Source organism: Rhamphochromis sp. 'chilingali' (genome assembly GCF_963969265.1).
Source record: "Rhamphochromis sp. 'chilingali' genome assembly, chromosome: 20".
Lineage (NCBI taxonomy): Eukaryota > Metazoa > Chordata > Actinopteri > Cichliformes > Cichlidae > Rhamphochromis > Rhamphochromis sp. 'chilingali'.
The window spans coordinates 10,175,556-10,201,053 of NC_137947.1; the positions used below are offsets into that span (position 1 = coordinate 10,175,556).

Sequence of the window (25,498 nt, forward strand, 5' to 3'; positions counted from 1 at the left end):
GACCAAATGACTTGTTATTCATTTACTAGTTAGATGTTCAAATTAGATCACTATATATACGTCTTTGTCAGCAGAAGAAATGAAAGAATGGTGACGTAACAGACTGCGGTCAAGTGAGCCCTCACTTACGAAGTCGCAGTCAAGCTAGCCGCCCCGCCAGCCGCACCGAAAATGTGGTTGCACTACTCTTACGTATATTACGGTATGGGTGAAAACCGGCTTAGAAACGCAGTGTTTTGTGTCCTGACACTATTTTACTTCACAATCCACTCCCATTTTTAGTGTATCTCCACTTTCCCCCCTGTGATCCACAGCCCAAATTACTGTATGATTCAGAGAAAATTAACAATAAAATGTACCCAATTTACTCAACTATACTTTTAATGTCCTCATCTTTGACCTCAGATTACAGGAAAACTGTAAGAGGTGACGCAGATATTTCACTGGATTATGACTCTGGGTGACCCCCACTCTGCACCCTGTGATCCACAGCCAAAATTACTGTACGGATTTTGAGAAAATTCATAGCAAAATCTTCCCATTGTGCTTTACTGTACTCCACATATTAACATCTTTGAGCTCCGATTACAGGAAAATTGTAAGAGGTGACGCAGATATTTCACTGGATTCTGACTCTGGGGGACCCCCACTCTGCACCCTGTGATCCACAGCCAAAATTACTGTACGGATTTTGAGAAAATTGATAGTAAACTTTGCACAATTGACTCTACTGTACTCTATATATTCTCATCTTTGAGCTTAGATTAAAGGAAAAACTGTAAGAGGTGACGCAGATATCTCACTGGATTATGACTCTGGGTGACCCCCACTCTGCACCCTGTGATCCACAGCAAAAATTACTGTATGGATTTTGAGAAAATTCATAGCAAAATCTTCCCATTTTGCTTTACTGTACTTTATACATTGACATCTTTGAGCTCCGATTACAGGAAAACTGTAAGAGGTGACGCAGATATTTCACTGGGTTATGAATCTAGGCTGTCGCCACTCTGCACCCTGTCATCCACAGCCAAAATTACTGTACAGTTTTTGAGAAAATTGATAGTAAACTTTGCACAATTTACTGTACTATACTCTATATATTCTCATCTTTAAGCTCAGATTACAGAAAAACTGTAAGAGGTGATGCAGATATTTCACTGGATTATGAATCTAGGCCATCTCCACTCTTCACCCTGTGATCCACAGCCAAAATTACTGTACGGTTTTTGGGAAAATCCATAGTAAATATGCACAATTTACTCTACTGTACTCTATATATTCTCATCTTTGAGCTCAGATTACAGGGAAACTGTAAGAGGTGACGCAGATATCTCACTGGATTCTGACTCTAGGCTGTCGCCACTCTTCACCCTGTGATCCACAGCCAAAATTACTGTACGGTTTTTGAGAAAATTGATAGTAAACTTTGCACAATTTACTCTACTGTACTTTTAATATCCTCGTCTTTAACCTCAGATTACAGGAAAACTGTAAGAGGTGACGCAGATATTTCACTGGATTATGACTCTGGGTGACCCCCACTCTGCACCCTGTGATCCACAGCAAAAATTACTGTACGGTTTTTGAGAAAATTGATAGTAAACTTTGCACAATTTACTCTACTGTACTCTATATATTCTCATCTTTGAGCTCAGATTACAGGAAAACTATAAGAGGTGACGCAGATATCTCACTGGATTATGACTCTGGGTGACCCCCACTCTGCACCCTGTTATCCACAGCCCAAATTACTGTACGGATTTTTAGAAAATTGATAGTAAACTTTGCACAATTTACTGTACTATACTCTATATATTCTCATCTTTGAGCTCAGATTACAGGAAAACTGTAAGAGGTGACGCAGATATCTCACTGGATTATGACTCTGGGTGACCCCCACTCTTCACCCTGTGATCCACAGCCAAAATTACTGTACGGATTTTGAGAAAATTGATAGTAAACTGCACAATTTACTGTACTGTACTTTATATATTGACATCTTTGAGCTCAGATTACAGGAAAACTGTAAGAGGTGACGCAGATATTTCACTGGATTCTGACTCTAGGCTGTCGCCACTCTTCACCCTGTGATCCACAGAAAAAATTACTGTACGGTTTTTGAGAAAATTGATAGTAAACTTTGCACAATTTACTCTACTGTACTTTTAATATTCTCATCTTTGACCTCAGATTACAGGAAAACTATAAGAGGTGACGCAGATATCTCACTGGATTATGACTCTGGGTGACCCCCACTCTTCACCCTGTGATCCACAGCCAAAATTACTGTACGGATTTCTGATGAAATTAAATCCTATTCCATTACCAAACAAAATGAGTTCATTGAAGTATTTGCTTAACTACAAGAAATGTCTTTCCACACACAATTTAAATTTTTCAAAATGTCATTCACACACCACCTCAAGTATCAACTTCAGTTTTAGACATTATTTATTCAGTGCTTAATCACAACAATAGTCAACTTAAGGCACTTACATAATAAGTTAAACCTTACAATAATACATACAGAGAAAAACCCAACAATCATATGACCCCCTATGAGCAACAGTGGGAAGGAAAAACTCCCTTTTAACAGGAAGAAACCTCCGGCAGAACCAGGCTCAGGGAGGGGCGGCCATCTGCCTCAACCGGTCAGGGTGAGAAATTACATTTCTCAGATTACTGATTTCTCATATTACTACTACACAGTTTAGATACACTCAACAAAAATATAAACGCAACACCTTTGTTACTGCTCCCATTCCCCATGGGATGGACGTAGAGACCGAAAATTCATTCCAGATACACAATATAACCATCCCTCCCAAACAGTGGTCACAAATCAGTCCAAATGTGTGGTAGTGGGCACATCTGCCATATTGAGATAATCCATCCCACCTCACAGGTGTGCCACATCAGGATGCTGATCTGACATCATGAGTAGTGCACAGGTGTACCTCAGACTGCCCACAACAAAAGGCCACCCTGGAATGTGCAGTTTTTTGCGCTATTGGGGGTCTGGGGACCCAGAACCGGTCAGTATCTGGTGTGACCACCATTTGCCTCATGCAGTGCAACACATCGTCGCATGGAGTCTATCAGATTGTCAATTGTGGCCTTTGGAATGTTGGTCCACTCCACTTCAATGGCTGTGCGAGGTTGTTGGATATTCGTGGGAACTGGTACACGCTGTCGTATACGCCGGTCAAGCACATCCCGAACATGCTCAATGGGTGACATGTCCGGTGAGTATGCTGGCCATGCAAGAACTGGGACATTCTCAGCTGCCATCTGCCCTGAACAATGTGAACCATGATTCATCCGTGAAGCGCACACCTCTCCAACGTGCCAGATGCCATCGAATGTGAGCATTTGCCCACACAAGTCTGTTACGGCGACGAGCTGGAGTCAGGTCAAGACCCCGATGAGGACGACGGGCATGCAGTTGAGCTTCCCTGAGACGGTTTCTGACAGTTTGTGCAGAAATTGTTTGGTTGTGCAAACCAATTGTTCCAGCAGCTGTCTGGGTGGCTGGTCTCAGACGATCTTGGAGGTGAACCTGCTGGATGTGGAGGTCCTGGGCTGGTGTGGTTACACGAGGTCTGCGGTTGTGAGGCCGGTTGGATGTGCTGCCATATTCTCTGAAACGCCTGTGGAGACGGCTTATGGTTGAGAAATGAACATTCAATGCACGGGCGACAGATCTGGTTGACATTCCTGCTGTCAGCATGCCAATTGCACGCTCCCTCATTGCTTGTGGCATCTGTGGCATTTTGCTGTGAGACAAAACTGCACATTCCAGGGTGGCCTTTTGTTGTGGGCAGTCTGAGGTACACCTGTGCACTACTCATGATGTCAGATCAGCATCCTGATGTGGCACACCTGTGAGGTGGGATGGATTATCTCAATATGGCAGATGTGCCCACTACCACACATTTGGACTGATTTGTGACCACTGTTTGGGAGGGATGGTTATATTGTGTATCTGGAATGAATTTTCGGTCTCTATGTCCATCCCATGGGGAATGGGAGCAGTAACAAAGGTGTTGCGTTTATATTTTTGTTGAGTGTATCTAAACTGTGTAGTAGTAATATGAGAAATCAGTAATCTGAGAAATGTAATTTCTCACCCTGACCGGTTGAGGCAGATGGCCGCCCCTCCCTGAGCCTGGTTCTGCCGGAGGTTTCTTCCTGTTAAAAGGGAGTTTTTCCTTCCCACTGTTGCTCATAGGGGGTCATATGATTGTTGGGTTTTTCTCTGTATGTATTATTGTAAGGTTTAACTTATTATGTAAGTGCCTTAAGTTGACTATTGTTGTGATTAAGCACTGAATAAATAATGTCTAAAACTGAAGTTGATACTTGAGGTGGTGTGTGAATGACATTTTGAAAAATTTAAATTGTGTGTGGAAAGACATTTCTTGTAGTTAAGCAAATACTTCAATGAACTCATTTTGTTTGGTAATGGAATAGGATTTAATTTCATCAGAAATCCGTACAGTAATTTTGGCTGTGGATCACAGGGTGAAGAGTGGCGACAGCCTAGAGTCAGAATACAGTGAGATATCTGCGTCACCTCTTATAGTTTTCCTGTAATCTGAGGCCAAAGATGTCAATATGTAGAGTACAGTAAAGCAAAATGGGAAGATTTTGCTATGAATTTTCTCAAAATCCATACAGTAATTTTTGCTGTGGATCACAGGGTGCAGAGTGGGGGTCACCCAGAGTCATAATCCAGTGAGATATCTGCGTCACCTCTTACAGTTTTCCTGTAATCTAAGCTCAAAGATGAGAATATATAGAGTACAGTAGAGTAAATTGTGCAAAGTTTACTATCAATTTTCTCAAAATCCGTACAGTAATTTTGGCTGTGGATCACAGGGTGAAGAGTGGAGATTGCCTAGATTCAGAATCTAGTGAAATATCTGCGTCACCTCTTACAGTTTTCCTGTAATCGGAGCTCAAAGATGTCAATATGTAGAGTACAGTAAAGCAAAATGGGAAGATTTTACCATGAATTTTCTCAAAAACTGTACAGTAATTTTGGCTGTGGATGACAGGGTGAAGAGTGGCGACAGCCTAGATTCAGAATCCAGTGAAATATCTGCGTCACCTCTTATAGTTTTCCTGTAATCTGAGCTCAAAGATGAGAATATATAGAGTACAGTACAGTAAATTGTGCAAAGTTTACTATCAATTTTCTCAAAAACCGTACAGTAATTTTTGCTGTGGATCACAGGGTGAAGAGTGGCGACAGCCTAGAGTCAGAATCCAGTGAAATATCTGCGTCACCTCTTACAGTTTTCTTGTAATCGGAACTCAAAGATGTCAATATGTAGAGTACAGTAAAGCAAAATGGGAAGATTTTACTATCAATTTTCTCAAAACTGTACAGTAATTTTGGCTGTGGATGACAGGGTGCAGAGTGGCGACAGCCTAGATTCATAATCCAGTGAAATATCTGCGTCACCTCTTACAGTTTTCCTGTAATCGGAACTCAAAGATGTCAATATGTAGAGTACAGTGAAGCAAAATGGGAAGATTTTACTATCAATTTTCTCAAAATCCATACAGTAATTTTTGCTGTGGATCACAGGGTGAAGAGTGGAGATGGCCTAGATTCATAATCCAGTGAAATATCTGCGTCACCTCTTATGGTTTTCCTGTAATCTGAGCTCAAAGATGAGAATATATAGAGTATAGTACAGTAAATTGTGCAAAGTTTACTATCAATTTTCTCAAAATCCGTACAGTAATTTTTGCTGTGGATCACAGGGTGCAGAGTGGGGGTCACCCAGAGTCATAATCCAGTGAAATATCTGCGTCACCTCTTACAGTTTTCCTGTAATCTGAGGTTAAAGACGAGGATATTAAAAGTACAGTAGAGTAAATTGTGCAAAGTTTACTATCAATTTTCTCAAAAACCGTACAGTAATTTTGGCTGTGGATCACAGGGTGAAGAGTGGCGACAGCCTAGAGTCAGAATACAGTGAGATATCTGCGTCACCTCTTATAGTTTTCCTGTAATCTGAGGCCAAAGATGTCAATATGTAGAGTACAGTAAAGCAAAATGGGAAGATTTTGCTATGAATTTTCTCAAAATCCATACAGTAATTTTTGCTGTGGATCACAGGGTGCAGAGTGGGGGTCACCCAGAGTCATAATCCAGTGAGATATCTGCGTCACCTCTTACAGTTTTCCTGTAATCTAAGCTCAAAGATGAGAATATATAGAGTACAGTAGAGTAAATTGTGCAAAGTTTACTATCAATTTTCTCAAAATCCGTACAGTAATTTTGGCTCTGGATCACAGGGTGAAGAGTGGAGATGGCCTAGATTCATAATCCAGTGAAATATCTGCGTCACCTCTTACAGTTTTCCTGTAATCGGAGCTCAAAGATGTCAATATGTAGAGTACAGTAAAGCAAAATGGGAAGATTTTACTATCAATTTTCTCAAAAACTGTACAGTAATTTTGGCTGTGGATGACAGGGTGCAGAGTGGCGACAGCCTAGATTCATAATCCAGTGAAATATCTGCGTCACCTCTTATAGTTTTCCTGTAATCGGAGCTCAAAGATGTCAATATGTAGAGTACAGTAAAGCAAAATGGGAAGATTTTACCATGAATTTTCTCAAAAACTGTACAGAAATTTTTGCTGTGGATCACAGGGTGCAGAGTGGGGGTCACCCAGAGTCATAATCCAGTGAGATATCTGCGTCACCTCTTACAGTTTTCCTGTAATCTAAGCTCAAAGATGAGAATATATAGAGTACAGTAGAGTAAATTGTGCAAAGTTTACTATCAATTTTCTCAAAATCCGTACAGTAATTTTGGCTGTGGATCACAGGGTGAAGAGTGGAGATTGCCTAGATTCAGAATCTAGTGAAATATCTGCGTCACCTCTTACAGTTTTCCTGTAATCTAAGCTCAAAGATGAGAATATATAGAGTACAGTAGAGTAAATTGTGCAAAGTTTACTATCAATTTTCTCAAAATCCGTACAGTAATTTTGGCTGTGGATCACAGGGTGAAGACTGGAGATGGCCTAGATTCATAATCCAGTGAAATATCTGCGTCACCTCTTACAGTTTTCCTGTAATCGGAGATCAAAGATGTCAATATGTAGAGTACAGTAAAGCAAAATGGGAAGATTTTACTATCAATTTTCTCAAAAACTGTACAGTAATTTTGGCTGTGGATCACAGGGTGCAGAGTGGGGGTCACCCAGAGTCAGAATCCAGTGAGATATCTGCGTCACCTCTTTCAGTTTTCCTGTAATCTGAGCTCAAAGATGAGGACATTAAAAGTATAGTTGAGTAAATTGGGTAAATTTTATTGTTAATTTTCTCTGAATCATACAGTAATTTGGGCTGTGGATCACAGGGGTGAAAGTGGAGATTAACCAAAACTGGGAGTGGATTGTGAAGTAAAATAGTGTCAGGACAGAAAACACTGCGTTTCTAAGCCAGTCGGCACCTATACCGTAATATGCGTAAGAGTAGTGCAACAACATTTTAGGTGCGGCTGGCGGGGCGGCTAGCTTGACTGCGACTTCGTAAGTGAGGGCTCACTTGACCGCAGTCAGAACAGGGAGTAACGGAGTGTAGCGCCAATTGCACGAGCCAAAAATATTACATAAAATCATAGAGCCGACGATTGATAAGAAGTGTGCTATTGCATAGACACACTTAAATATTAAATACAACTTACCGTGATCGTGGCCTGTAGAGCCAAGTTACTCGAGTTCACCTCCGAGCCTGTGTAGCTCATTCCCTATAGAACTACATGGTGTCCCACTTCCCCCCAAAATGACGAAGGAGTTGTAATCAGAGTTCAGAATTGCGAATAATTGTGACAAGTCACAAAGTACAATAGTATCTCTTTATCTCTTTTTAAAAAAATTGCCTCCACGCTTCCGTAACCGCGTTAGCGGATTCAGCCGCCTTTAAGTTTCGATTCGTCAGTGGAAACGTCATGTCCCAGTGTCCACACCTTGGCAGGCATTAAAACTTAGTATTAAAGAAAAATCGAATAAAAAAAAAAATTGCAATAACATAACTATAATCTACGCATTGTCCATTCCCACTCGTCTATTTATTTTTGCCCATGTTCATATCCATTTGGGAAAGGAGAAAACTATGGCACAATAGGAATGACGCATGAACAATGGCAATTAAACATTAGAAATGTCTTGTCATTACATGTATAAGCTGGCATGTTAGAAGATCGCGAGTCACCGATTCACTCACAGCTGCTTTTTCTATATTGGAAAAAAAGTTTTAAGAAAGTTTCTTGATCCAGAAAATTCAATTCAATTTTATGTATATGGCACCAAATCACAGCAATAATCACCTCAAGGTGCTATTGTACTGTTGAGAGCCTACAACAATACAGAGAAAACCCCAACAATCAGATCACCCCTAGTGTGAGAACACTTGGTGAGAGTGGGAAAGAAAAACCTCTGCCATCCACATAGGATAGAAGACAGGCTATGGAAGAGAGATAGAAAATAACCAATGGCTGAATACAGAGTGGAGTATAAACAGAGAGTGAAAAGAAAGTGAGTAAAGAAGAAATACCCATCATGGGAAGACTCAAAATTCAGTTTTGCAGTACTCCATGGCAAATCTATTGTACGCAGTGACTTCACAGTAAAAATCTGAGAGAAGGATTTATTCACTTACCAGTATATTTAAACTGGAAACTACCATAACCAGCATGCTACTCCCTCCACACAGCTGAAAGGATGAACCCAAGTCACCTTGTAACGTTTTTTATTGCACTATTTCACATTGCAGTCATTCATCTGGAGTTCTTTTTTTTCATTTTTAATTATTACTATTATTATTATTATTATTATTATTATTTACAATACTATACAAGTATGACATCACTTTTATTACAAAATATTACAGGCTAAAACAAATAATTTATATAAGTGTAGACAACAAGTGAATAATGACACAAATTTAATTTGTATTTCATTCACATATTATAACATGAATCACTTCATCAGCCTTTCTTTAAACCAAGCACTCCATAAATACAACTATATCTGATGATGCATCAGACCATGAAAAGAAAGCATTCAAAACATCCACACATGCACTGCATGACATGATGTGTATTGAATACAGTCATGCATGAAATGACTAAACTGAGTGTTCTTTTTTAGACTTTTCATTAAAGTCCTTATAACTGTCAAACTGTGTTACTATTTCGAAGCATTTGTTTTTGCATTAAAAGTGCATCAGAGTACTCTTTCAGCTCCTCCTTTAGTTTACTTGCTTCCGGACGGTTTTCTGGATTCGCACACAGCATTGCCTTTATGATTTGATGCTGCAATTAGACATAAGAAGAAAACAGTGTGAAATCAATATCAATATCAATCAATGCTGTCATTTATTGTGAAAGTCCAGTATATATTATTTGCCACATTTATACTTTACTTGGGAAATTAAACAAAGAAAACTTTCAGGTTCTAAGACAGTCCTGCTTGGTCATTTTTGCTATTAACGATCAACAGTTGTGGCTCTTCATCCTTTGATGGAAATAGATGATTGCTGGAAATGTTTATATAGTAAACTTAAAATAATGGTGATGTACCTCTTGTGGAAAATTATTCAAAAACCCTTGAGGAAGTTTCTGGCTTCGGGCATTGTCCCAAACCTGGCATTTATATAATGAGAGAAGGGATAAAAATGATGATCTGTTCATTTATTAAACAATATTAAATAAAAAAAATAATACACATTAAATTTGATTTATATCAACATTCTGCTTCCTATGACACAAACTGAGAAAACCATTATTAACAGAGCAAGTTTGCAGCAACATTTTGCATAAGCTTTGGAAAAACTCACCGCTTTTCTTTCAGGGCCAACAGGGAGATTCCAAAGAAGTTCAAAATATATCAACCCCAAAGCAAATATGTCTACTTTTCGGTCGTAATGGCTCTTGCTTTTCTGTCATTAAAAAGAGAAAAACAAAAAACGGCCAATTTTGTGAGTAAATAATAGAAGACAAAAAAAGGTTTTTACTATCTCTTTTCAATATGGGTGGACTAACCCTTAAGGACATTGGGCATTAGAAACTAGTTTAATAGTCAACCCAATGCTTCTTTGGTTTTAAGGCAGTTGATTTAAATGGTTTTCCTATTTACTTGCAACAGTAGTAAAATAGTTTTTTAGTAGTACAAGAAAGAAGGTGCATTGCCCTATGGTGTTGACAACCTTTAAAAAAAGTGTCTTTAATGTCTTCTCTTACTACCTAATATTTATTAATGGGTAAGACACTAAATTTCAATTTAGATTATTCAACCTGCTCGGGAGCCATATAAGATGGTGTTCCTTTGTAAGCACTTCTTTCCAGTAGATTCTCAGCATCATTGTCAATCTCAGCAGTGACCAGGCCAAAGTCTCCAATCTTCACTTCTCCATCCCGTCCAAACATGATGTTGGCAGGCTATACATTTTAAGAAAAGGCACAAATAAACGTCTACCTCTGTATGAGATGTGCAGCAACAAACAACCGTCTTCTCCTCTTTGTCTCACCTTCAGGTCTCTGTGGATGAGCATCTTTGAGTGAATGTACTCGACTCCACTGGCTATTTGCTGAGCAATGATTAGGCTCTCTTCCTTTCTCCTTGAGTCTCGCAGAGATTTCTTCACATTCTGAGTATTCTTCTCGTCTATCCACACTCTAAGTGTTTTAGTATCACACAGCTCCATCTGAATATAGAGGCACTTTTCAGATGAATCACTAGCAGACCTTGAAAATAAAAAAACACAAATGAAGGAATTATGAACCTTTACTTTATCCTCAATGGTGAGGCAACACTCTGTAAACTACTGTAAAAATCAAGAAGACAGAAAACTGTGGCGCAATGTGTGTTGCTATAATAAACTGTAATATTGATTAATTTTAGTATAATTTTAGCCACAAAGAGAAAACATGTGTCCAGTCTTCAAAAATGTACATCAAGGTAACAGACAAGAAACTAAAGTGTGAAGTGAATGCTTCCTCTGTCATTTACACCACATGTGATGCAATGTTAAGACATAATAATATTAATAATGAAGTAATGTGACTTACTGCGAAGTACTGTAGGTGTCGCCTGTACTGTCCATTTGGTATTCTAAATCCTGAATCCAACAGGTGTAGTATCGAACAATGTTGGTGTGATGGAGGTCTGATAATGCCACCACCTCCCTTAGAGACTTTCTGATTATAAGAAGTACAAGAAATATCAATAAACTTTAAATCTCTTTTAAAGCATCTGTAACTTTCCAGCTGAGGGACTCAATACATCAGGAAACAATACTGTAAGGTATCTCTGTGAAGACTTATAACAACTCCCTCACTTTCAGAAGAATTCTAAGTTTCATATAGCTTTAGGCTGTCATTGTGCTATGATGTAGCCATCAAATGCATATGTAACGCACAGAACTAACCTTAAGTAGCAAGCTAGCTGCAACTGAGGAATGTACACTTTCAACTAACCCAAAAAAATTCTGTGTCAGTTTTGTATAAGAAACATTGGTTTATTTATTACTTTATGAAGTAAGAAGACATTAGATACTAATGGGTGACCTGATACTAGAATGGATAGATTGCATACCACATGGAGATAAATGCCTTAAACAACAAAATTCCTGCTCGGATCATTTGCTGCGTTACTCTCTCGTTGTATTATTCCCTCTCTCCACTATTTCTATCAAAAATGTTTCCAAATGCTAAAAAAAAAAAAAGGTACATTAGCATTAGCGGACAGTAGCACAAAGTCGTGTAAAACAGTAATGTGATGAGAAGTTTGGCACCTTAATTCATTTACTGATGCTAAAATGAAGGCTGCAGATGGATGTTAAGTAAAAACAAAACATCAAAAACCTACAGTGGGGCAAAAAAGTATTTAGTCAGCCACCGATTGTGCAAGTTCCCCCACTTAAAATGATGACAGAGGTCAGTAATTTGCACCAGAGGTACACTTCAACTGTGAGAGACAGAATGTGAAAAAAAAATCCATGAATCCACATGGTAGGATTTGTAAAGAATTTATTCGTAAATCAGGGTGGAAAATAAGTATTTGGTCAATAACAAAAATACAACTCAATACTTTGTAACATAACCTTTGTTGGCAATAACAGAGGTCAAACGTTTACTATAGGTCTTTACCAGGTTTGCACACACAGTAGCTGGTGTTTTGGCCCATTCCTCCATGCAGATCTTCTCGAGAGCAGTGATGTTTTGGGGCTGTCGCCGAGCAACACGGACTTTCAACTCCCGCCACAGATTTTCTATGGGGTTGAGGTCTGGAGACTGGCTAGGCCACTCCAGGACTTTCAAATGCTTCTTACGGAGCCACTCCTTTGTTGCCCGGGCGGTGTGTTTTGGATCATTGTCATGTTGGAAGACCCAGCCTCGTTTCATCTTCAAAGTTCTCACTGATGGAAGGAGGTTTTGGCTCAAAATCTCACGATACATGGCCCCATTCATTCTGTCCTTAACACGGATCAGTCGTCCTGTCCCCTTGGCAGAAAAACAGCCCCATAGCATGATGTTTCCACCCCCATGCTTCACAGTAGGTATGGTGTTCTTGGGATGCAACTCAGTATTCTTCTTCCTCCAAACACGACGAGTTGAGTTTATACCAAAACGTTCTACTTTGGTTTCATCTGACCACATGACATTCTCCCAATCCTCTGCTGTATCATCCATGTGCTCTCTGGCAAACTTCAGACGGGCCTGGACATGCACTGGCTTCAGCAGCGGAACACGTCTGGCACTGCGGGATTTGATTCCCTGCCGTTGTAGTGTGTTACTGATGGTGACCTTTGTTACTTTGGTCCCAGCTCTCTGCAGGTCATTCACCAGGTCCCCCCGTGTGGTTCTGGGATCTTTGCTCACCGTTCTCATGATCATTTTGACCCCACGGGATGAGATCTTGCGTGGAGCCCCAGATCGAGGGAGATTATCAGTGGTCTTGTATGTCTTCCATTTTCTGATGATTGCTCCCACAGTTGATTTTTTCACACCAAGCTGCTTGCCTATTGTAGATTCACTCTTCCCAGTCTGGTGCAGGTCTACAATACTTTTCCTGGTGTCCTTCGAAAGCTCTTTGGTCTTGGCCATGGCGGAGTTTGGAGTCTGACTGTTTGAGGCTGTGGACAGGTGTCTTTTATACAGATGATGAGTTCAAACAGGTGCCATTCATACAGGTAACGAGTGGGGGACAGAAAAGCGTCTTACAGAAGACGTTACAGGTCTGTGAGAGCCAGAGATTTTCCTTGTTTGAGGTGACCAAATACTTATTTTCCACCCTGATTTACGAATAAATTCTTTACAAATCCTACCATGTGCATTCATGGATTTTTTTTTCACATTCTGTCTCTCACAGTTGAAGTGTACCTCTGGTGCAAATTACTGACCTCTGTCATCATTTTAAGTGGGGGAACTTGCACAATCGGTGGCTGACTAAATACTTTTTTGCCCCACTGTAAATGTATTTGTACACCGAAAAACAAAAGATGCAAAATATCCCCAAACAGTTGACAGTAAATTTGCCACCCGCCTTACTGTATACTCTTGTATACTACTAGTGTGCTAAGATTGTTAGGCATAAGATATTGGAGGCTTTGGAAAGACTGAAGAGATCTCTCTCAAATCTCCTGTACAGAGCTAGTGGGAATTCACCTTTTTCATAAACTTAAACAAAATTTAATATTTATATTAAATATTTACTTACTCTTTGCAGCGAACAATTTTAATAGCATAATATTTATTCAGCAGTTTATGTTTTGCCTTATAAACACGACCAAAGGCTCCTTTACCAAGGCGCTCTATAGAGTCGAATTCCAGTGTAAACCTGTAGAGATTAACATAGGTGTTACTATTAATGACAAATGCTAACAAAGAGAAAATTCTCCTTTAACTATAAACTGTAGTAAAAACATGATAGCAGTACATTGTAGTGTTGTTGTTGTTTTTTTAATACCTCGATTGTACTACTTGACTTGATGTTTTCTCGGTGGAACCTCTTTCTTTACTCTTTTCTTTGAGATCAGAGTTGTGCAAATCCTTAAAAACAATGCAAAGTCAGCATATTGAAATTCCAGTATTAAACAAAAAACTGAAAACACTCAGAATTTCTGTGAGTCCTTCATACCTTTTTTTTGTGTCTGGAAACATTACCGAAATTTGCTGCAATTCTAACCAGGAAAATCATCATCAGCAATAATGTCAGATGAAATATTACACAACGATGTTTACAACAGGTTTCAAAGTATGACTTACCTTATTTTTGGTTTTAAATCAGGATTTTGATCCTTAAAAAGGGAGAAATAAAGGGGGAAATAAGGCTAAATTAGATGCAAAACATTTGTTACAAACAAGACAAACTTAGTTATTAAATGGTATTATTAATAGTAGTTTGAAACACTGATGTCAATCATCAGGTATTGAAAGTTTGTAAGAGTTTGTAAGGTGCTATTTTACAAATACACACTCAATTTCTGCCCAGAGCCTTAGCTAACTTCTTGTCTGTATAGAATGTATATATTTATGTATGTTTTCCACATACATCATCCCAAGGAAACTTTTCCTTCATTTGTACAAGTACATAGTTGAGCCTTGTTGGATTAGTTCCTACAGATAAAAATTATATACTTGAACAACATCACAAGAAAAAATAATATTGTCAGTTATTTTTCAAATTCTTGGAAAAAGTTAAGCCCGTTTCTAGCTAATATTATCCCCTTTAGTAAAAATTACTCATAGGAGATTTGCATAATTATCCACCTGCTTGATGTGAGGAAAATCTGCAGTGTGCAAAATCATTGGCCAGTATTGCAGTGATACAGATTTTACCACATTTATATTTTAATTAGAAAAGAATATCAGACTGTAGGATTCAGAGGTTTAAACAACATGGGTTTACCTTCCCAAGGCAAATCCTATCATTGGCATTTTTTCTTGAACTTCTGTTTCTAATTTTACTTATTTATACAACTGTGAGTTTTATGTTAAAAAACAAACAAACAAAAACAAAAAAACAAAACAAAAACAGGAACAGCAAAAAAGAAAGCGATGAATGAAATTGACACATACAAAATCTAAGATGCATTCGTTGAGACCGGAGTTATTAGTGAGGGGTTTTTTTTCTTGTTAGTTTTTAATTTTTATTTTATTCTGACTTTGTTTTTAATTCACTTTAGTTTCAGTTAGTATCCAAAGTGAATGTTCTTGTTTTACTCTTTTTAATTATTATTGCATCAAGGGGATATGTCAGAGGCAAGATTTAGGAAAATCAGTGCAGGTATTGCAAGAAAAAAAGAAAGCAGTTGACTCACAGTGTTGTAGACATATAGGGTCTCAATAAACATGTACACCAGTGACTCATCAGGCAGATTGAATTAAACAAACTAAATACTAAAACTAAAGATATTTCCTCTATATTTGTATTTTAGTTTAGCTTTTTATTTCCCTAACTGTGCAAAATCATTTCACTTCACTTTAAAAAAAAAAGTCTAGTTTTAATTTTTTATTTCAGTTTTTTCACATCTAATTTTAGTTTAAGCTGACTATAATAACCTTCACTGAGAAAAAAAAACAGATCAGTTTTTCATTTATTTAATTTATGAAGACTGTCAAATGCATTTGTCACATTTTAATAGATCATGATCACCAATATGTAGTGTTTGCGTGATCACATTTTTTAATAAATAACTATTTTCATACCTTGATATTACTATAGATACATCACCCATTATTATTGAAAAGTTGTTATTGCAATTATGAAAACTACTAATTAGGAGTGTAGAACTGGAGCTAAATAATTAAAAGCATCCTAATATAACCGTGTTAGTATCAAAGGACATGACAACAAAAGATATAGAAGACACAGAGGATAACAAACCTGTTCCTTGGAAGGTCTCTGAACCTTTGGGGAAACAACTGGGTCACTTGAAGTCATTGGTATTCTTTCTGATTTTGCATCATGTGGGATCCTTTGAAAATACAGCAAGATACATTCATGCAGTTTTCTCCACATTAAACTTAAGTATTAGGTGTGCTTGCTCATTCCATTGCCTTACAGTGTGCTCGCTGGGCTGGACAGCTGGACTGGTGTAACATCATCTGACACAGCTGACCAAGAAACCAGCTGAAAGAAACAAAAAAATGTTCAGCTGTACACTAAGACACCGTTTGGTAGTAGGACACTTTAATGTAAAATAATATGATTGTTGGTAAGTGCAGGGGATATTTATTAACATGCACGACACGCCCTTACTATTTGTCCATCTGGCTGCTGCAAAATTAACCATTGGTTAACCACATACATGTACGTTTAAAATGAGACTGTCAGAAAAATTCTAAATGTTTTTGAAAACATTAGTTTTAGCTATAATTTAAACCTCCTAACACCTGAACTCTTTCATGGCATGCATTTTTAATTTCTCCTTGCTATTTGGGCTGATTGGGAAATGCAAAAACAAAGAATTACATGATTTTTTTTCTGATTTTTAGAGCCACATATGAGGACATTCGCTTTAAATTTCGATAGAACAGTGGCAGTATAATGTCCTCGTAAGTGGAAATCAGGCCCTTGTAGAGCAAAATTTTGTATTTTGGTCTAGACAACTCAAAATGTGATGTCCACATATGTGGATGCCAGGTCCCAGGAGGTTAATATACAACATAAAATATTCAGCAATAATCACTTTCTGTATGGTTTCTGTAAAGTACAGCAGTGGCTTCAAAAGCATGTTAGCATCCTGGAACCCACATCAGGTGTTTTTTGGATATTTTTCACATTTAACCTCTTAGCATGTCTGCTTTTTGCGACTGTTTTTGGTTGCATATGTAAATCTGTGAGGTCTGTTCTCAAAGCGCAAAACATAGAGAAGAAAATATTTAAATCAAGCACATACACTTATTTACTAATGTTTTCAAATGCCATTTACTGATAACTGTACCAATAACGCTAAAAAAAGAAAAGACAAAAAAAGCATGCCTTTTTTTTTGGGCTCGATTTTGAAATTAACTTACTGCACCTACGTTTAGAAAACCACCGTGATTTTAAAACTAACCACATCTATGAGCTCTATTTGGGGTTTGCTCTCACACACTAGTTTGCTCTATTTAGCAAATCTGGTCGTATGCTTTAGAAACACATGCTTTTTTAAAAAAAAGAAAAAGTTCAATAAGTACAATAATACCTGATGATTTTGTTAGGAACATATTTCTGCATCATCCAATCTTTGAGATACAGCAATATTTGGACACTTATAAAAATTATGATTATGAAGTATTGTTCCTTTACCTAAATTGTGCTTCCCTGTCTGTAACACTGAGCTTACACTTTTCAAGCTGTTTTAACACACGAAGTTCAGGCAGCTTAGCGAGAAAGGACAATACAAAATACTTGGCTGTCCTCTCTTTTATGACCTTACAACTAGCAGGAAATAATTCGCCTCAGACTAGTTTGCACTATTGGAAATACAGTTTGGTTTAGTCGAGCTTCCCGCATAAGTGGGTTTGAAGCAGTAAGAATGATGCCCACTCATTAGAAGTGAATGCAATCTGACATCACACATCATGTGTACGCAGCAAGTAGGGAGCAGGTAGATAAATGAAATGTGTGACATTTGCTTTCTCACAAGCATCTCTGTTGAATGATGCTGAGAAAAGTTTAGTAGTGCAACCCTTTTACCGCCTTTATAGTAAGGAATTAAAAAGCTAGAGTGTGTTGGATGAGGAATATGGAAGATTTCAAGGTTGTGGATAAAAACAAAAATCATTAAGTAAAGATCATTAAGTACCTTACTATCCCAATTTGATTGTTCCTGAAGAGCAGACCACGCCTGCCGAGCAGCATTTTGTTTGGCCTCTTTGATAGTCTTACCCTCACCCACAGGATATTCCTTGTTGTCAATGACTACTTTGTAGAAGAATCTGTGTAGGGAGACAATATCAGCAGCAACAGGTTTAAGAGTTTTGTGCCATACAAATAGCTTTATATATACACACATATAGATTTAGTCTATATAAGGTGTATTTAGTTAAAAAGGTTAAGTCATACTCACTGAGGATTATGTGGTGGACCGCATTTGCTCACTAGGACGTAATCATGGCAATGCTTTGTTTTCTGACAGTAGAGATTGATGAGTCCTATGAAATTCTCTTCTGTAAAGATTTCAGCTTCTTTCTTTACCATCAAGCTCTTTGTCTTAGAACTATAAAGACAAGCCACATATTCAGAACTTTACCAACAAAAGAGAATCCAAACATTGAAACTGAAACTATTTGTTGCAACTGTTTGTCCTCACCAGTTGTCGTCATGATTCTGATTTATTTCTACTCCTTTGTGACTTGAAGAACCACCGTGTTTTAGATCGATGATCTTAGAACAAGAACGGACATTTAAACTGATTTTATTTAATCCAGTAATTTAAAAAAAACTTCTGCAACAGCCTCAACATTACAAACTGGTGAACCATGGCAGGAGTGGATGAAAGAATGGGATATAACCAACCTGCTCCTTGGAAGCGTTAGATGACTGGGAGAAAACAACTGAGTCATTTGTAGTTGTTGTACTGCTACTTGATTTTGGACAACCAGAGTCCCTTTGAGACAAATAAAATGCCTAATTAATAGGTATTTTCAACATTACATGTTACCATCTACAGTACTGCTCAGCCTTACAGTGTGCTTGGTGGTGTGGACAGTTTGGACGGTGCTCTATCATCTGACACAGCTGACTTGATAGTTATCTGAAAACACAAAGGAGGTTGTGGCGCTGTTAAACACAACCCTTCTCATTATAGTCTGCATGATCATACAGAAGAAATTCTGATTTAGTTATTCGAGTAAGGCCATCAAAATCTGACTGATGAAAAATCTCCAAAATAGGCAGAATACTACAAGAATTATCTGAGGAAAACACTTTAATATGCAAATAGGACAGAGTGCTCCATAATAAAAAGTTACGATGAGGCCAAGAGCTTACTCAACCATTACATGCAAAAAGGATTAGGTGAACATACACAGAGATGGACGCCTGAATTTTGTTTCTAGGGGAACTCAAACTCAAGTGTGCAATAAAATGATGTAAATAGTGTATGCAGCATCTAAAATACCAGGCTAGGGTCCCACTATTCTTTGGGGACAGTGTGAGCCTGGGGTGGTACCATAGTGTGCATAGTGGAAATACCAACATCAACAATCTATTAAATGGCCAAAATACACTGAAGAAAAATATAAATGCAACACTTTTGTTTTTGCTCCCATTTTTCATGAGCTGATCTTAAAAATCTGAAACATTTTCTACATACAAACTTTGCCACACCTGTGGCAAAGGAGAAGTTCTCACTAACACAGATTTCGACAGATTTGTGAACAATATTTGATAGTAATGGGTCCTTTGGGTATGTAGAAAATGTTTCAGATCTTTAAGTTCAGCTCATGAAAAATGGGAGCAAAAACAAAAGTGTTGCATTTATATTTTTCTTCAGTGTATTTAATATCAAAAGAACCCATAGGACATTCATGTGTGTATGAGAATCTATCAGTGTCTTCATTTTCTCCGGAGACTTAGAGTTTTTAGTTTTGGTATTATATCAGTTGTCTACTGCAGAGTCTCTTAGGCTATGACAGCAGGTTTGGAAATCTAACAATCAGGAAAGCAGGAAAAATTATAGGAACATAAACATTCCCCAAGATATTTTTTTACGGTTCGATAGGCCACAATATTTTATTAGGAGGTACAACTTCCCTTTGTGTCAGTATAACTGCTACAAATATTCAATTGTCCCTTTGTTAGTTAAACTGATAAATGAACAGCTCATGACTGAAGGACAACTCTACTACTACTTCAACTATTTATTTAATTATTTATGCATTCTAAGGTCTGTATTTATAAAAGTGTGCCCAACTAGGGTTTATGCTTTGATTTTTATTACTATGTGTGTGTGGGAGGGGTTTCAATGCAGGAGCTGGCCGATCCAGGATGATTTCCCCCTACGGCAGACAATAAAGTACTCTTAACTTAACAGAAAATGTTAAATACCTTGCTGTCCCAGTCTGACTGTTCCTGAAGAGCAGACCAGGCTAATCGAGCTGCATTTTGTTTGGCTTCCTTGATGCTGTTACCCTCACCAACAGGGTATTCCTTGCCATCTATGACTAATTTGTAGGAAAATCTGTTGTGAAACAGTGAAAAACTGGTTTACATCATTTACCAACTGTTAAACATCAGCCAGCATTTAGCAGAAATTGTCTATAATGGCTGGTAAGGGGACGGTCACACTCACTGTCGATTATGAGGCGGTCCACATATATCCTCTTCAATAAACGTGTGGGAGCGGGATGTTTTCTGACAGTAGTGGTTGACAAGACCTATGAAATTTACCTCTGTAAACCTTTTATCTTCAGGTTTCACAGCCAAACTCTTTATCTGAAGGCTACAATATCAAAGAAAAAATACATAAAAACTGAAACTTCAACCACTTTAAACAATACATAGTTTACAAAAAGGCTTCACAGGGATAAAGCATCAAAAAGAAACACTGTTTCAACTCACCAGACATCTGCAACATTTTGTTTTGTTTCCTCCTTTTGCTGACTTGATGTGAAAATGTCTTTCTCATCTCCAGTCTGGAATATAAAGTACAAGTGAACAACATGCTACTAGAACATGCATGAAAATATTTAAACCATTTATCCAGTTTTCTTTGATGTCAAGTCAATCAGTATATTCCATTAGTTACCTCTAAAGTGCCACATATATCGTGATATACAAGCTTGGCTGCTTCCTCCTTGGCTTCCCTTCTTGTTTTCCCGGAAGCTGCCGGGTACTCCTTGTCACCAACAAAAAAGTTACACCATCTAACATTAAAAGAAAAATATTAAATAGATTTCAAATAGATTATTCACATCTACAATCAAAACTAGATGCATCATGTAGACTTACTGATTTTCATCATCTGGTCCAGGTCTGGCAGCCTCCACGGGCCTTACAATCACCCTGTTCCTTTGACCATACTCATTAAGCCAGCAGGTGTACTTGATGTTACTGCCACTTCTCTGATGAACTGATGTATTAGAAACTTCTGCAGCATTTTCTGTCTGTTTGTAACCAACAAACACACAGCAGATTAAAACAAATGTCCACACATACAGTGAGTGAATACAATGGTGCAATGATCTTACAGTATCAGCTGATTCCTCCAACAAGCCTGCCAATGCATTTTTAGCAGCGTTCTGCTTGGCTTCCTTCTTGTTCTTTCCAACAGCGTCAGGATAGGCTTTACCATTCAGAACAACTCTGATAGTAAATCTGTTGAACAGACAAATACAGTAAACTCCTAGTGTACTTTCCCCACACAAAATATTAAATATGCCATTCTACAACTGGAGGCCAATTTAAGCTTTAAAAATTGGAACACTGTTACTGTATCTTTATATACACGTGGCAAAAAAGTACTCAGGACCACAGAACTTGCTGCTCAAAAATATTCTGTTTTTAACATATGGTTGGAATGTTTTATTTGTACGGTAGGAGGTAAACAAAGAATTGTAACAAAATATTACAATTGCGTGCAGAGTGACAAAGTTTAAGTGTGGAAACAACACACTAGCAAGATACTGCAGGATCAACATACCTGTGGACATTTAGTAAATGGACTAAAGCGACGTACAAAATACATTTACTGTACACAAACGTGCATTTGGTAGCGAGTGAGCGAAAATACAGCCTACTACGGTTTCACTGAAGAGTCTATCCTACAAAAATACACACGTACTCGTACGACATCCCAGGTCGCAGATCCCATCTATGTTCAACTTACGTTTTAATGTGGTCAGGGCCAGCAGCTCCAACCTCCACAAACTGGAGCGCCAGCCGCTGTTTCTGTGCATACTCGTTTAACTTAGCTATGTAGTTTTCCATCCTAAGTTTGTCGGGAGTCGGAATATTTACACAAAATTCATAAAAATAGAGAGCAAAGTACAAATCTCAAAATAAAACATGGTTTCCGTTTTTCCTTTCCATGTCAGTTTAGGTTTCGTTTTCTCCGTAAACGTCACATGGTGCTTTCAAGTAATGTCCGACATATCAACCACGTTTTGTTCAGTAAAGTTTTATAAAAAAAAGAAATGGTTTGAAGCTGTACGCTGAAACTAGCAGAGTTGGGTGGAAGATATCAAAATAAAGTATAACAACAGAGAAAGTGTGAGTTATAGTACAGGAAAACTGAGTAGCAACGATGCTGTTTTGGGAGAATAGCTGTTTGCTTTATCAATAGTTGTTTTAGATTGTTTTTTGTAGTTTAACTAATGTTAAAGCTCGGAATTTTAACGTCAGTAATATATGATTACCTGTTCGTGTTTTTTTAAACTTACGCATGTTAGGATTGAATGACTACATGTCCCAAGATGTTTAAGAGCAGCTCCCATCGCTAAGTTTCATGGGAACTGTAGTTCTTTTGTCAAGCGCCAAACGTAGAGATGTGGCGATGTCATAGTGACAATAACATATAAACCAAAAATCCTTAAGTATTTCAGACATGTAAATTATTATTATTATTGCCCAATTTACGCATCAGAATTTTTTAAAGTAATAGTAATGAAAAGAAGTATGGCTGATATAAACTCACAACAAATCATAGAATATACAAAAAGTCAAAATGGTAGCATTCTTAAAACGTTTAATGAAGACAGATAAATACAATTGATCTTGAAATATGTAACACAATTTGTATTCATCTTTATAAAATAGAAATATTGAAAGACATCCTAATTTATAAATGAAAAAAAACAACAACAACAACCCAAAAAACAGAAATGTATACAACAAATACAAACTTGATGGTCTTTCAATGAAAGACAGCAGATTAAAACTGGATGATTAAAGAACTTAATTTCTGATCACTTTATTGCCTTGGCTGTTTTTGTAGTCCGATGAACCTGACTCACATATCAAAGTGCATTCACATATACACAATATTTTTATGATCAAACATTTATACTTTTTTTTTCTCTTTACAGGAAACTTGTGCAGACTGGTTTTCATTCATTTTATTCATGGTCTGCTGCTGTATCCCCAGGACAGTTAGCGCACAAGTCCTCTTCATCTGTAAAATAGAAATCAATACATTATATACACATACACAGTATGAGCAATGGCAATACAAAAGAACCTTAAAAGCTACAGCACTAAAGACAAGACATCACACCTACCATTATAGGTGGTCCCACACCATATGCAATAAAAATGGACTCCTCTCAAATAGGATGTCAAAATTTGTAGTTTATCAAAAGACTGCAACAGAGAACCACATATCACATTTAATATTCATTGGGATAATTTTGCCATTAAATCCTATAAGATGCATTTATGTTTTTTCAGCTCAACCTGAGTTGTCCCTCTGATGTACTCATTTCTAATCCAGAGTATATGAGTATTAGATATGAAAATTTAATTGAAAATATTTCTTTTCATTAATTCAACACATCATAGCAGGTCTTCCTACCATCTTTTCATTTACTCTTGCTGCTATCCTTCTGTTAGAAAACACACTTCAGCACTGATCTCCATCCAATGCACTCTATGCTCTCTTCTTCACCTCTGTTGTGCACTGTCTGGTGATTTTGATGGTTTAAACTCATCCATCTTCACTAAAGCTACTCCTTGCATTTTCACCCATCTCCCTCTCATTCACACACATGTATTCTGTCTTGCATCCACTGTCTTTCATTTCTCTTGAGAGACATTCACCTCTCCAGGCTTTTCTACCTGCTCTCTACTACAAATTTCAATGTCATCTGCAAATATCATAGGCCACAGAGACTCCTGTCTGACATCATCTGCCCATCACATTGCAAACAAGAGGGGGCTCAGAGCCAATCCCTAATGTAATCCCACCCCCATCTTGAACAAATCTGTCACTCCCACTGTACACCTCAACATCATCTTGCTATCCTAATACATGTCCTACACATACTGCTCTGCACTTCCTCAGACAGTACCACAATTGCTGTTTTGGTAAAAAAACAACAACAAAAAACCCCAACTATGAATAACCTACATTAATTTTGATTGTCTAAAATAAAATACTTACAGTGAGTTCTGTAACCTCCTCTTCATCCTCATCCTCCTCTTTAAGATCGTCCTCTTCTTCATCAGAGTTTGCTTTAGGCCAGTACCAGTCTTCTCTCGGAGCAGTTATCCCCTGAAAAGAGAAGAAACCTCAGCTAGGAGATACTTTGTGTCAGTGGTCTATAATTTTCCTCCTTTCACTGGTAAGAGACTGATTAGAGAGAGACCTGCTACTAACACTAGCACTGTGATGTGCAGAGGAGTCCATAAGGAGCTATACTCATAATTCTTTCCACCTTTTGACTGTCAAGCTGTTCGCAAGCTCGCTGACTCCTCCTGAGGTCTCCTTCAATCTTTCGCTCCTCTCTTTCCGTCCTTACTCTTGACCTGAAAACGCAAAAAAAGGAAAAAGTTAAAAACACAGACTATAAGAGGGGGAGGGGACAACGTTTAGAGGTAGCTGCATGCTTCACCTGAAATCTTCCAGAGATTTGGTCTCATTCTGTTGTTTGGCTCGTACTTTCTGCCTATAATGCTCCAGTTCCTCTTCAGCTTTTCTTTTCTTCATCTCTTCCATTCCAATACCCCCTCTGTCTGATTATAAACAGAAAAGTGCTGCAATCATTCAGCTAGGCTGCACACAACATCACTAAATACTCATTTTAAAATAACATTTCCTACCTGTTTTGATATTTAGTGGGATTGGATCAACTCTTCCTGCTCCTATAGGGGTAACAAAGATTAACATCAGTGCACACTACAAATGCAAAGCAAATTCACAATTTAGCGAAGAACAAACTTGCCCTGCTTCCCAAGTCCTTGCCCAGCTTTGTAGCCCATTTTCTGCAGAAGTGCAAACCCTTTGTTTTCATTGCTGATGGAGCTCTGTAAAGCCACTTCTCGGCTTTCGCTCTCCTGCTCCTTGTAGCTCTTCTGACGGTTCTTAATATTCTTTTCCTTTTGCTTCTCCTCCCTCTTCATTGCTTCTTTTACCCGCCTCACCATGCTGACTCCCGGTTTCACATCTTGACTGACAGTCGGAGGGACAAAGAAAAACGTTACACGGGTGTAAAAAATACCGATAACTATTCTGAGAGCAACGACACCCTGCTTCTTTGTTTTTATAGCTCAATATCGGAATATACTCGATTCAACAACAGTTTCATGGCACTGACCGAACATTGTTGTCAATATGAACATTTTACAGTAAACACCAGAGCCAAAACACTTACAGTTTGCTAAGAAATGCATCAGACATATAGTCTTCTTCTTCATCTGACATTCTGCACAAACTAAAGAGAGAAAAAACAGAGAAAAACAGCAAAAAAAAACAACAACTTCGGTTTGTGCGTTTGTATTTTCTTCTGTGGTGTTCTGTTCCTTTGCAAAAACGTTCCGA

General features: G+C 38.0%; 2 protein-coding genes across 2 annotated transcripts in view; both read right to left on the reverse strand.

Moving 5' to 3' along the window:
- LOC308388773 (uncharacterized protein) overlaps window positions 1-22,080 on the reverse strand; it is a 28,529-nt gene extending 6,449 nt beyond the window's left edge. Inside the window, exons 1-24 of the mRNA XM_080869667.1 lie at window positions 21,851-22,080; window positions 21,213-21,339; window positions 20,974-21,128; window positions 20,771-20,888; window positions 20,584-20,657; window positions 20,315-20,464; window positions 20,071-20,203; window positions 18,708-18,775; window positions 18,538-18,628; window positions 18,332-18,405; window positions 18,089-18,238; window positions 17,825-17,957; window positions 16,097-16,164; window positions 15,919-16,009; window positions 14,298-14,329; window positions 14,170-14,212; window positions 13,999-14,081; window positions 13,750-13,869; window positions 11,100-11,228; window positions 10,559-10,775; window positions 10,326-10,469; window positions 9,869-9,970; window positions 9,612-9,674; window positions 9,213-9,344 (exon numbers count right to left, since the gene is read on the reverse strand). Of these exons, the coding sequence (XP_080725793.1) occupies window positions 9,213-9,344; window positions 9,612-9,674; window positions 9,869-9,970; window positions 10,326-10,469; window positions 10,559-10,775; window positions 11,100-11,228; window positions 13,750-13,869; window positions 13,999-14,081; window positions 14,170-14,212; window positions 14,298-14,329; window positions 15,919-16,009; window positions 16,097-16,164; window positions 17,825-17,957; window positions 18,089-18,238; window positions 18,332-18,405; window positions 18,538-18,628; window positions 18,708-18,775; window positions 20,071-20,203; window positions 20,315-20,464; window positions 20,584-20,657; window positions 20,771-20,888; window positions 20,974-21,128; window positions 21,213-21,339; window positions 21,851-21,951 (2,598 nt within the window). The 5' untranslated portion in view covers window positions 21,952-22,080. The remainder of the gene's footprint in view (window positions 1-9,212; window positions 9,345-9,611; window positions 9,675-9,868; window positions 9,971-10,325; window positions 10,470-10,558; window positions 10,776-11,099; window positions 11,229-13,749; window positions 13,870-13,998; window positions 14,082-14,169; window positions 14,213-14,297; window positions 14,330-15,918; window positions 16,010-16,096; window positions 16,165-17,824; window positions 17,958-18,088; window positions 18,239-18,331; window positions 18,406-18,537; window positions 18,629-18,707; window positions 18,776-20,070; window positions 20,204-20,314; window positions 20,465-20,583; window positions 20,658-20,770; window positions 20,889-20,973; window positions 21,129-21,212; window positions 21,340-21,850) is intronic.
- A 611-nt stretch (window positions 22,081-22,691) lies between these two features.
- On the reverse strand, window positions 22,692-25,498 carry gpatch11 (G patch domain containing 11). The gene is made up of 8 exons (XM_080869764.1): window positions 25,332-25,498; window positions 24,903-25,129; window positions 24,781-24,822; window positions 24,573-24,693; window positions 24,396-24,486; window positions 24,122-24,232; window positions 23,241-23,322; window positions 22,692-23,134 (listed from the first exon to the last, which is right to left on the reverse strand). Exons 1-8 carry the CDS (start codon window positions 25,379-25,381, stop codon window positions 23,079-23,081), a joined length of 780 nt encoding a protein of 259 aa, XP_080725890.1. The 5' UTR covers window positions 25,382-25,498; the 3' UTR covers window positions 22,692-23,078.